Here is a 13,488-nt window from a genome sequence, read left to right as displayed (position 1 = left end):
AAATTGGGTGAGTAGGAAGATGGGGAGGAGTTGGAAGGAGCTGGGGACTTATGTTGTATAAAAAATGTTTTTAGAAAGGAAGTCTTTTTCATTCTGTTTATTTCCCTTATACTGTTAAAGATCAGACTCAGTCATGCAGGTCCATAGTGATCTACTAATGCCCCAGTCCCAAAAAAGAAAGTCTCAAAATCAACTCAAGAGTTTAAATTTTCCTAGCATTCACATATACTTGCTGAATATTTTTGCAGCTTTTGTAAGATATAATTTATGTGGTACATAATTCAAACATCTAAGGTATATACTTTGATAGCTGAGCTTAGTGAGGTATTACATAAATACATAGTGTTTTAAAAGTGTTATTTTAAACACATGCACCCTAAGTATCTACTTTAAAGAAATGATTTTTTGTAGTAGGCTAGGAATCTTATTTTGTTATTTAGATGATATCCAAAATATTTTGTCAGCATTTGGGAAGCTGAGTCAGGAGGATCAGCGGTTCAAAGCCAGCTTTGGCTACAAAGCAAGATTTAGGCGCTGAAGTGAATGCACTCCCATTGGCCAAGAATGAGACAATCAAGAATAACTTATGGCTAGAGAAAGGATTGAGGGACCCAAAGAGGACAGGGACTCGAGAGGAAGACCAACAGAGTCAACCAACCTGGACTGAGATTGAACCACCAACCAAAAATTATATAAGGACTGGGCCTCGTTGCTCCCCTACCCCCTGCACTAATGCAGCAAATGTGTGACGTAGCCCAGCAACTGGAGTGGGCGTGTACCCTGACTCTACTGCCTGACTATGGATCCTCCCCTCCTGACTGTCTGTCTTGTGTTGCCTCAACAGGAGAGGATGTACCTAGTCCTGTAGTGACTTGAGGTGCCAGGGTGGGTTGGTACCCTGGAAGAGACATCCTTCTTCTCACAGGTGATGGGAAACAGAGGGGATGGGGCAAGGGCCATGTAAGGGGAGGACTGGGAGGAAGGGGGGACTGCAATCAGAATATAACGTGAATAAATAAATAAATCCATGGGATAAAAAAAATTTTAAAATGAACAATTTATATCTTCCAGAGACAAGAAGTTAAGACACGTTTGTGGTAATTTCCCAACTATTTCTCTCTAGCAGGGTACTCCATCAGCTGACTGTGAAGACATAGTATGCAGGACTGGTTTGCAGTCAGCACGATAGCACATTTTGCATGCACAAGGCCCTAAGTTAGATCACAAGCACCGACAAGTAAAAATAGCCCATTATCGAGGTTTGAATGAGAAAGGCCCCCATAGTCTCGGACATTTGAACACAGCCTCCCAAGTTGGTGACACTCCCGAGCTGGTAACACTGTTCAGGAGGTCTAGGCAGTAAAGCCTGACTTTGCTGGAGTAGTCTGTCCCTGGAGGGCCGACTTGGAGATTAAAGGCCTCACACCTCTAGTTGCCTCTGTGTGTTTTGTAAATGCATTTGAAGAGGTACGCTCTCGCCTCACTCATGGTGCCATGCCTGCTGCTTACTGCCATGATGACCTCTTATTCCCTGATCTGTGTATAAACCCTTCCTTCAATCCATTACTGCTGGTCACGGTGCAGCAACAGAGAAGTACAAGCATTAAGAGCTGTTTGCCGATCTCAAGCCTGGGAATAGAAAACATGGAAAGGCTGAGCCTCATCCCCTTGGCCTCCCCTCTCCTTTGCCCTACACACCACAAAGGCAGAAAACAGTGTGGAAAACAGTACATTGATTATTGTGAATTAGAGTACCATTTGACTTCCTCAAGAGCGCCATGTTTTCACTTGTATCCTTTTTTATTGTGATTCTTTAAAATAGGTTCTTATTACCAGGCTGGCCTTGAACTCATGATCCTAAGGCTCAGTCTGTCAACTGCTATGACAGGTGGATGCCACCACACCCTGCCCTAGTTTCTATTCTTTATTCCGTGTATGCCCTATGACTTACACGCCTAAAGGTCTCTGTTATATCCGATTGTCAGTATGTGTGAAAAATGTGAGATGTGGGAAATTTAGTTTGAATAAATAAAAAGCATTAATTATCAGTCAACACTCTACTTCTCTTCATAGGACATTACTTTATTTTATTTTGCTTTCGAGACAGGGTCTTACATGTCCCAGCTGGGCTCCAACTTACTGTGTAGCTGAAGATGACCTTGAACTCCTAATCCTCCTGCTCTCACCTCACAGATACTGAAAATAGAAGCATGTACCCCCATGTGCTGGGGGTCAAACCTGGGGCTTCATGAATGCAAGGCAAGAACTCCGCCAACTCCACAATCGCCACAGCCAATGGTATGCTCTCAGTTTGTCCAAGTAAAACACACATACACTCATAAAGCCAACAAAGGGGAAAAGCTGGGGAATACGTCCATTCAGACATCAGTGACTAAACCTTTACTTTGGTGTCTACAGCTTCTTAAACTGTCTACATCAAATCTTGCTTACAGATAAGAAAGTGAGAGAACTTGGTGCCCAGGGCTGCAGCTGGCAAAGCAGGGAGGGACACAGTGCTTACCATGAACACCGATGTTCAAATGCAAATGAGAAATTCAAGTTCTAGATAGAAGATCGCCCTGACTAGCGCTGTCCAAAAGACCTCTCTGTAATGACGGAAACAAAAGGTATTTGTGGAGTAGCTCAGAGCCCTTAGTGGTGTGTGACTCACGCATACCAGAGATGGGAGGCTGTGACCAGAATATGGTAGCCGGTGGCTACCATAGTTGTAGTGTTGGCCTAGAGCAAAAGGCAGGGTATGTTTCAGTGGACACAGACGAAATGATTGCTACAGACAGAAGTAAGGACAATGAGGCTAGAGACGTGGCTCAGAGATGGCCCAGGAGTTAAGAGCACTAACTGCTCTGGCAGAAGACTCAGGTAGGGTTCCCAGCACCCACACAGAGCAGCTCTCAACAGCCGGACTCTCCACCTACCGGGGATCTGAAGCCCTCTCCTGGCCTCCATGCCCAATACATCATGTGGTACATGTACAGAGAAACAAGCACACACACGTACTCTCATCAATGAAAGTAAACATAAAGATAAAGCTCTGAGGAAGAGGGACTTACCATCTCCCTCCTCCCCATAGGCCAGAAAAGGAGGTATGGTGATGATGCGCTTCTCCCCAACACACATGCCCAGCAGCCCTTTGTCCATTCCAGGAATCAGCCATCCAATCCCCACATAGGTGTCATAGGTTTTCATGCGATTGTGGCTGAAAAAACGTCAAAGAGGAAGGAAGTAAGCTGCATACCGTTCCTAACTCACCCCTTGGGGTTTTCGTTTCCCAAATCTCAGGTGAACACAAAGCCCACAGTCATCCCTCAGAGTAGGCATGTGTCCCATTTTTGCTCCCTTCGGGTTAGGAAGAAATGAGACCTCCTATTGATACCAGCAGCCAACGGCTCTCTTGCTCACTGAGCACTCTGCCATTACAGAAAATCTCAGAGCGTTCCCTAGTTTTTCTCCTAGCCTCAGGCCTCTCTATAGTTCTCCTCTTCCCTTCCCATAGACAAACCACATAAATGACTCAAACACCCATGAGCTTCCCTGGAAACATGTCCCTTCACTTCACAGGAGATCTCCAACAATGGTTTAATCATTTAATCATTTAAATGAAATCTTTAATTTTTTCTAAGGTGTTTTAGTTTGACCCTGGCACCACAGAGTATCTAACACTAACCACGATTATATGAGGAAGGATTTGGTACAAAGTATAGTTTGGTAGAATACATTTTCTCGTTTCCTAGTGATCACATAAAGAAGACAGGACAGAAGGAACCAAGGGCATTTCACACACTGGCACCAACCGTGGCACTTACCTGGAATCAAACAGCGTCCCATCCAAGAATGTTCCATTGTAGTGGTACCTCACAAAATCAGATACTTGGATAGTCCGAGGGCAACTGGGGGGCTTGAAATACGTCTGAATCTGAACCTGGTCTTCAGAATTCCAAATGTCCACCAAGAGTACATCAAAGTGAAGAACTGAGTTTGGAGGGATCACACCAGCTGGAAATTGAAGTGCATTCACACTGAGAGACTGCCATCTTCTGGCGACTCCGAGGTTCCCTAGAAAGCAGCTGTTGAATAGCTATTTTCTCCTTGTTGAACGGCTCCCCCCAGGAGGGAGGAAGTGGGTATAGCAGACTGGAGAAGCTAACAGAAAAAGATATACTAGGTTTCTCCCGAAAGTTGTAAAATCTAAGTGGTGGTTAGGGAGAGGAACTGTGTCCTAAGGAGCTGCCTCCAAGTCGTACAGGGAGCTTCGGAGATGCAGCTTTTATCTGACCCCACCCCTTCTACAATGTTTTTTTCAGTGATCCAGCTGCTGCCCGGAAGTAACCCCTCAACCAAGCTCCTGTAAGTTACTCCAACGAACTCCCTAGTTCACCAGGCTGGGCTTAGGTGGGATCTTTGGTCTACTATCAATGACCTAAGTGGGTTAAATAAACATTTGTTCACATCCCACAAGGAAGAAGTCAATTGACTACTGCCATGAGAACAGAAGCCAAAAGAATTCAAACCCATCACAGATGCACAATTCCAAAGGGCTGATTGTTCCTCCAAATAAAGTTAAAGAGAGAGAAAAACTCTTCTCAAGAGTGCGTTAGCTTCTTCTGTGTCAGCACTTTCTTCCCTCTCTAAGAGATAAACCTATACTAGAAGTGCTAGCTAGGGGTGTTGGGCCTTTCTTTTTCTCCTATTAAAGATTTCAAATTCTCCAGTCAGGTTGACTGAAGGGTATGTGAATGTGTCTATAAATAACAGAACGAAGACTTACAAACTCCTTCACTTCCATAGGCGAGGTTTGGGGGAATCGTCACAAAACGCCTCTCGTTTACACACATCCCAACAAGAGCTTGGTCCATCCCTGCGATCAGCTGGCCTTTTCCCACAAACACACTGAACGTAGAGTCCCTGTCATAGCTGGCAATCCAGAAGGAAGAGAGAAAGAGAAATAAAAGCAGCTATTACCACAGTGAAAACAGTTTCGTGACGGTCACAGCAGCAAAGAAAAAGGCCTGGCAAGGAGTTACTGACCCAGGATTTGTCATTACTGGACAGTACCTGCGGGGCTGAAGTTTTTATATTAACTTGAATATTGTCAACAAATCCCCCTAAAATTGCTTGCCACTGGACTGATCAGCTCAGGCCCAGATCCAGGGCTTTGAATTAGTTCTCCCTAACATCTCCCAACCCCCATGGATGAACTGCTGGAGGGCATAAAGGGACTGGTCCTACAGATCCAAAACTATAGGATCTCCATGGCACAGGGCAACAACAGGACATCCATATCCAAGAGGAATCCTAATGAGGTTCCAGTATTGATAGTGTAGCAGAAGCCAGAGGCCTCGTACCAGACCAATGACTCACTGATATGAGCATTTGCAAGCAAAGAAGTATGGACAAAGGGTATACTTGGGACACACCATGACACACTATAGTTTCCACTATGAGATTTTTTTTCCTGTTATTGAGGATAAGGTTGCAAGGGTGGAGAGAGTGCATGGGAGAGGTGAGTGGAATTGGGGTGCATGATGTGAAATTAACAAAGAACCAATAAAAAGGTTTTTTAAAAATGCTTGCCACACTACAATAACCTCTTCCCATGAAGCTATAAGCATATGTGGTCATAATGGTAAACAGCTGATTGGTGGGTTGCAGCATATTGTAGCGTGTCTGACCTATGATACTTGGTAGGTTAGGTGCTGTCCTAGGTTAATTGTTGACTTGACACAGCATAGGGTCATCTGAAAGGAAAGACTTGGTTGAAGAATTGTCTAAATCAGATTATCTTGCAGAAGTATGTCTGTGAGACATTATTTATTGTTGAAGAAGGGCACAAGCCGTTGTGGCAGCATCACCCCAGGCAGATAATTCTGTGCTAAATAAGAAAACTTGTTCACCAGGTCTGAGCCTGTGAGTGAGGCAGCAAGCACCATTTCTCCAAGGTGTCTGCTTCAAGGCCTTGCATGATCCCTGCCCTGGCTTTACTCAATGATGGCCTGGGAGTGTAAATCAAATAAAGCCTTTTGTCCTCTTAAAAAAAAAATAACGCTTGCCACACAAGCCTGACACCCTGAGTTTGATCCTCCTGAACCCACAGAGGAAGCAGAAAGTCTGGAAATTGTCCTCTTATTTCCTAAGCACACGGAGACACACTCAATAGAGAGGGGGTGCGCAAGATTAAATGCTGACACGTCAGGCCATAAATAACAAATCATGGCTGGGACTTACATGCTTGTTCTTCAACAATAAATTCGGCAACAAAGCTTTATCTTCCAGGAGATGTATTGGTTAAGCTCTTTGATATATATATATATATATATATATATATATATATATATATATATATATTTACATCTACTTTATAAACTGACAGAGAAGCCCATATTTTCAAACACTGTATGTGGAAAAGTGACCTCACATCTCGGCCTGATAGCCCATGTGTAGTATCAGCTATAAAGGAAGTCGAGGGGAAAGGATCACAAGTTCAAAGGTAGTCTGGGCAACCTGTGAGACTGCCTTGAAATTTAAAGGGAAAGAAGTCTGGAGATACTGCTCAGTGGTGGAATCTAGCATTGCAAGGCTCTGGATTTAATTCCCAGCCCTGCAGACTGAAGAAAAGAATCAGGTTGGGGAAGGAGAAATGAGTGGAAAACAGAGAAGAATAAACAAAAGAAAGCTTGCTGCAGATCTTGGTTTATAATAAGAAGCAATGTTTCCATTGCTGGCTTTGTTTTAGTCAGATGTACAGTCAGCTTTCGGTGCCATGTTACAGATTCCCATCCATATTGAAGGATGCTCTCAGCGAGCAAGGGGTAGGCCAATGGGATGGCTCAGCTGGTAAAGGTGCTGCTGCCAAGCCTGAGAATCTGGGTCCCTGGGGCTCACATGGCAGGTAGAGAGGACCAACTACCACAGGACACCCCATGGCCTCTCTATGTGTGTTGTGGCAAGCATACATGCCACACACACAGAGACACACACACAAACACACACACACACACACACACACACACACAAATACTACAGGTAACACAGCTACAATGTTAAATGATACCATTTTTCATTTACACAACTATAGATAAAGATACTATGTATGGAAAGATTCATATTTAAAAACCTAAGAGTGGCAGGGGAAAGAGGGAGGGAGAGAGTTAATAACTGCTAGCATTCATGATTCTGTGTCATCCTTTGTTTTGAAATATCTGCCTTTTCCTCATTTTCTTCCTAAAGAACAATTTGGCCAAGCAAAGGAGTCAGCTTCCTCAGAACTTCCCCCTACCCAGCTCCTCCTAGTCTCATACCCCATTTTAATTCAAGGTCAGTGAACAGAACAGGATTTCCAGCCCAGGCTACACTGGAGCACCAGGAAGCATGTGCACCTTCTGCACACATCAAGCTTAAACCTCCACTCTGGGGCAAATGCCACCTCCTGTTCTGCCGGCTCCTGAGTTTTGCTTGAGCATGGCCATATCACAGTACCACCCTCAGAGCCATCCTTGGGGTTGGGATAATGAAACTATCTGCAAGGCTTTCAAGATTCCAGAGGACTAGCCCATGTTGGAGCAGCATCAGAACCCAAACAGGAAGTGGCTTTAGAAATACATTCCTCTGCCGAATGGCTGAGAAACACCTAAAGAAATGTTCAACATCTTTAGTCATAAGGGAAATGCAAATCAAAACAACCCTGAGATTTCACCTCACACCAGTGAGAATGGCTAAGATCAAAACCTCAGGTGACAGCAAATGCTGGCGAGGATGCGGAGAAAGAGGAACACTCCTCCATTGTTGGTGGGGTTGCAGACTGGTACAACCATTCTGGAAATCAGTCTGGAGGTTCCTCAGAAAATTGGACATTGAACTGCCGGAGGATCCAGCTATACCTCTCTTGGGCATATACCCAAAAGATGCCCCAACATATAAAAAAGACACGTGCTCCACTATGTTCATTGCAGCCTTATTTATAATAGCCAGAACCTGGAAAGAACCCAGATGCCCTTCAACAGAGGAATGGACACAGAAAATGTGGTACATCTACACAATGGAATATTACTCAGCTATCAAAAACAACGAGTTTATGAAATTCGTAGGCAAATGGTTGGAACTGGAAAACATCATCCTGAGTGAGCTAACCCAATCACAGAAAGACAAACATGGTATGCACTCATTGATAAGTGGCTATTAGCCCAAATGCTTGAATTACCCTAGATGCCTAGAACAAATGAAACTCAAGACGGATGATCAAAATGTGAATGCTTCACTCCTTCTTTAAAAGGGGAACAAGAATACCCTTGGCAGGGAAGAGAGAGGCAAAGATTAAAACAGAGACTGAAGGAACACCCATTCAGAGCCTGCCCCACATGTGGCCCATACATATACAGCCACCCAATTAGACAAGATGGATGAAGCAAAGAAGTGCAGACCGACAGGAGCCGGATGTAGATTGCTCCTGAGAGACACAGCCAGAATACAGCAAATACAGAGGCGAATGCCAGCAGCAAACCACTGAACTGAGAATAGGACCCCCGTTGAAGGAATCAGAGAAAGAACTGGAAGAGCTTGAAGGGGCTCGAGACCCCATATGTACAACAATACCAAGCAACCAGAGCTTCCAGGGACTAAGCCACTACCTAAAGACTATACATGGACTGACCCTGGACTCTGACCTCATAGGTAGCAATGAATATCCTAGTAAGAGCACCAGTGGAAGGGGAAGCCCTGGGTCCTGCTAAGACTGAACCCCCAGTGAACTAGACTGGTGGGGGGAGGGCGGCAATGGGGGGGAGGGTTGGGAGGGGAACACCCATAAGGAAGGGGAGGAGGGAGGGGGATGTTTGCCCGGATACCGGGAAAGGGAATAACACTCGAAATGTATATAAGAAATACTCAAGTTAATAAAAAAAAAAAAAGAAAAGAAATACTCAAGTTAATAAATAAAAAAAAAGAAATACATTCCTCATCTGCAGAACGTGAAAACAGTTCCCAAGCTTAATACAATTTTTTAAGTGCACACACATCCTGCTTTAATAGTTCTAATTCATTTTCTAAGAAGCTTACACATTTAGCATTGATTCCTATTAAAAAGTCCATTAAACTGAAATTAAATATTCAAAGAGTTGGTTTGGCAATAGAGGAATATTTTAGGCTCAGCTAACAGATCACAAATAATTCCTCTGAAAATGACATTAAGAAATTGCAAATTAAACTGAAAGTGTTTCTGGACTTTTATTTTATTTACTTGTTTTTATTTAATTTTTTAAAATTATTTTACATGTATGAGTGCTTTGCACGTATGTCTATACACCACATTCATGCCTGGTGCCCACTTCATCTCACCTGGAACTGGAGTTAAGGACAGTTGTAAGCCACTACGTAGGTACTAGGAATCAAACCTGGGTCATCTAGAAGGGCAGCTGTGCTCTTAACACAAAGCCGTTTCTATTCTATTTTGGCTCTATTCTATTTTGAGAATTCCATACATGAGCACTGTATCTACATCTCTCCTACGCCTTCCCTCCCCCCTCAAGCCCCTCCCATACCCTATCTCCCAAATCCATGCTCCCTTATTTGATCATTATTGTTATGTGTTATACATATTGAGGGAGAGCCAGGGGAACTAAAGCTGATGTGCAAACTGGGTGTGGGACACTTTAAAGGGGGCTGCTTCTTGCTCCAAGGAGCTGGAGGGCCAGCGAAGGAAATCTACTCAGGTGAGGGACCCAGCCAGACCAGTCAGGGAGAAGGAGACGGGGTGAGAAGGGAGAGGGCTAGGGAGCCTTCAAAAAGGGCAACCCAGCGTTCCTGGGTGACCACTCACCTCTAGGGCCCCTTTAGATCACCTTGATGGGAGCTGTTTGTTCTTTCTGTAGCTCATGATTCTTTCTCTGCAAATGCAGCACTGAGAGCTTTCCACCTACCACTTTTATCTTCTGGGATCAAGCCAAGTTCTCCATCATTGAGACTCTGACTCATGTCATTTTCGTGGTATCTGCCACTATTCCTCCGTCTTGAGACAGAGGTCTAAATTCTCTGTCTGTCCTGAGATGACTGTGCCTTACCCTAATACTTCTGTACAAATGTGTTTCTCTCTCTCTCTCTCTCTCTCTCTCTCTCTCTCTCTCTCTCTCTCTCTCTCTCCCCTCCCCCTCCCCTTCCCCTTCCCCTTCCCCTTCCTCCCCCTACCCCTCTCTCTCTCTCTCTCTGTGTTTATACACTTAGAATTTCTTATATAAACATGTTTCCAAGGCTGACCACTTAGGATTGGACATCCTATGTGGGAGCTCACCCGTGGAAGAAACTGAATCTCTTAACAGGCATTGACCATGTATAACTCCTTCATCTAGGGGTGAAACCATGTGACATCTCCCCCCACCAACACTGGCATATCCGCTGGTATTGTCATTACACTAGATTTGATCAGGCAACCATATTGCTGATACTTTACAGGTGTGTTTTCCTAAAAGGCACTATTTGATAGCAGGCATCCTAGGTCATCTTGCAGATGGATCAGTCAGGGTTGGCACCCACAGTCATTCTCTGCACTGTGGCTAGTTGTGGATCTCTGTAATAGTCTCCATCTGTTGGGGAGGGGAGGCTTTTATGATAGGGTGTGAGATCTACAATTGTGAGTATAAAGGTAACTGTTTAGAGTGCAATTAGAAATTATATTGGTTTAGGAAAATGGTGGTAGTAGGCTCTTCTCTCACATCTATGACCTCTCCAGCCTTAAGTAATTGGCTAGCTTTACATTACCATGCAAGATCCCCTCCTGTCGCGCAAGCCTGAAGTCCAACTAGACAGCTCTTGGTCACCCCCAAGGTAAAAAGTGTCAGTAATGCGCCACTAGAAATATCTTCTCAGGCTGGTCATCGCTGTTGTTTGTAAGCTTTACAACTGGTTAGCGCTACTGACTGCTTCCCTCCCTTGGCAGATTGCACAACACCCTCCTTCTAGGTCAATGCAGCTCTACTCCACTGTGTCCTGACGTAGGCAGTGTCTTCAGCAACCAAGTCTTACCTTCAAATTCTGGAAAGAAACCAAGGAAAATGGCAGTAGCCCATATTGGTTTAGAAGTACCATGCATTCCTCTGACCTACAGCCTGCTAGAGGTTTCCCACTCTGGCACTGGGATTCGTGTCCAATGAACGCATAGACTCTTGCGGGAAGTACACACACACACACACACACACACACACACACACACACACACACAAGTATTATATATTTTTAAGGAAGCTCATATACTAACATGTTGCTCAATGGCTCTTTCAAACACCCTTGGTGTTATTTATCTCTGCTTCTTCACTCTCCCCCATATTAACCTTCCTTCTCTGTCCACAGATAAAGTCCCCGTGCACATTTTCCCCATTTATCCTTGGCCCCTTTCTACTATTTACCAAGCATTTCTTATGTGTTAGGCCCAGAAGCAAAGTGACCTCTTCACAAAGAGCTTGGATCCTTCTAATCCTTGAATCCTCATAATTCTCCCACGACACAGGTTGTGTTGTGTAATGCTTAGACATTCAGGCTCCCTGGAAGTTAATTTTTTTTTCCAAGCTCAAAAAGTTAGCCAAGTGGGAAAAAAACAAAGATGTTAGAATCCATGCCTATCTAAGTCTCGCCTCCTGGCACAGGCTCTGGAAGCCCCGGAGACTCACAGTGTTATTAATTCCTTTGACGATCAGCCCTTCCTTTGATGATTGCATAGCACTAGGAATAATGATGCAGAAATGTGTTATACGCACTCAGGCTCTAAGTGCTGTCTGTTGCTTAAAGGGCTGACTATTTGGAAAAACTGCCTAGATAGATTTATGCTGATCATGGCAACTGGCACAAACAAACTCGTGTGATGCATCAAGCCCAGAACTGATCGCGAAAATCACTTCTGCAAATGCTGGAATAAGAAGTTATGCCGCCTGTCCCACTGTCCAGCTCATTCACACCTTTTATAGATGTCCCAATTGGGGTCCTACAGGAAACAGATGGCTCGCCCAACCAGGCAGTTCCAGGAAGGCTTGACGAAGGGACTGTGCACAGCTGACATTATACTCAATGGTGAAAAAACCCTATGCGTTCTCCCAGTGATCAGAAATAAACTAACAATGCCCTCGTTCCTTCTTCTCTTCAGCAAAGTCCTGGAAAAACTGGCAAGGCAAATTCAGCAAGACAAAGAAGTAGAAGTATCCACACTACGGAGAAGAACGGTCAGTGTTCCTGTGCTCACACGAGAAACTGTAAAAACCCCTAAAGAGCTTGGTCACTCGCTTGCTCTCTCTGAACTAATAAACGACTTTGGCGGTGTTACATGATACAGTCAAGAAGCAAAAATTAGCTGTGTTTCCCTTCTACCAGTAAATAATAAGTTAATAAACAATCCTATCTACAAAGGCAAAAAAAAAATGTTTGCCGGGAATTAAACAAAGACACAAAAGAATCACACACTGAAAATTAGAGGAATATTGCTGAAAGAAATGGAAGTGATCTGACGAGGTAGCCTCCCTGGTACGGACCTGAGGACTTTAAAACCTAGACTGAGGACCCGAGTTTGATCCCCAGTATCCGCATGGTAGAAGGAGAGAGCCAACTCTTGCAGGTTATCCCCTGACTTCCATACATGCATGTGTGCACTGCACACTCATGCACATGTGCGCACATGGTAAAAATATTAAAATAATTGTAAGCAAAAAATAAATTAAAGAGGATGAAAATAAAGACACCCTACCTGTGTTCATGGATTGGAAGACTCAATTTCATTAAAACACTTGCAGGACCCAAGCAACCTACAGAGCCAAGGCAATTCCTACCAAATTCCCACTGGCATCTTGCAGCAGGAGAAAAAGATCCTAAAATTCATCTGGAAATGTCAACAATTCAAGTAGCCACAATAATCCTAGGAGAGAAGAGCAGGAACCCTCTAGTTCCTGATCTTTAACTGTAGAAGACTACAGTGATGAGAACAGTGTGCCCCACATTTAATTACGGAAACTAATGAAACTGAACAGAGAGTCTGGAGTAAATCCTTTCATACACGATCAAGGGATGGTGGAGAAGATCACGAGGTGGTGAGATTCTAGGCTCCAAAAAGCTGTGTCAGAAACTACAGCTATCTAAATACCAAAGAACAAAGTTGTGTCTTTGCCATTAAATGCAAATCCCATTAAAGACATAAATAAACTTAAGACCCAAAGCTACAAAACCCCTAAAAATAAAACCTGGAACCAGGCATGGCAGTTCTCACATATTATCCCGGCGATGGGGATGTGGAAGCAGGAAGATCAAGGAGTCAGAGGCCAGCTTAGGCTTATCCTTAAACTCCATCTCAGAAAGCACAGGGAAAGCCTCTCAGCATTGATTTTACAATGATTTCTTGGATAGCACCAAAGGCACAGGCTTGCTAAGGCAAAACTAGCCAAGTGGGATTATGGCAGACTTAAAAAGTCCTCGCAGTGCAGGAAATAATAGACAGGATGGAAAGAC

General features: G+C 44.1%; 1 protein-coding gene across 1 annotated transcript in view; it reads right to left on the bottom strand.

Annotated features, from left to right (window-relative positions):
* Nucleotides 1-13,488, bottom strand: part of Fkbp9 (FKBP prolyl isomerase 9) — a 50,471-nt gene that overhangs the window by 26,136 nt on the left and 10,847 nt on the right. Inside the window, exons 2-4 of the mRNA NM_001007646.1 lie at nucleotides 4,787-4,932; nucleotides 3,825-4,014; nucleotides 3,072-3,217 (exon numbers count right to left, since the gene is read on the bottom strand). Of these exons, the coding sequence (NP_001007647.1) occupies nucleotides 3,072-3,217; nucleotides 3,825-4,014; nucleotides 4,787-4,932 (482 nt within the window). The remainder of the gene's footprint in view (nucleotides 1-3,071; nucleotides 3,218-3,824; nucleotides 4,015-4,786; nucleotides 4,933-13,488) is intronic.

The sequence above is a fragment of the Rattus norvegicus genome, chromosome 4 (assembly GCF_036323735.1).
Source record: "Rattus norvegicus strain BN/NHsdMcwi chromosome 4, GRCr8, whole genome shotgun sequence".
NCBI lineage: Eukaryota > Metazoa > Chordata > Mammalia > Rodentia > Muridae > Rattus > Rattus norvegicus.
This window is presented reverse-complemented; position numbering and strand designations above follow the sequence as displayed.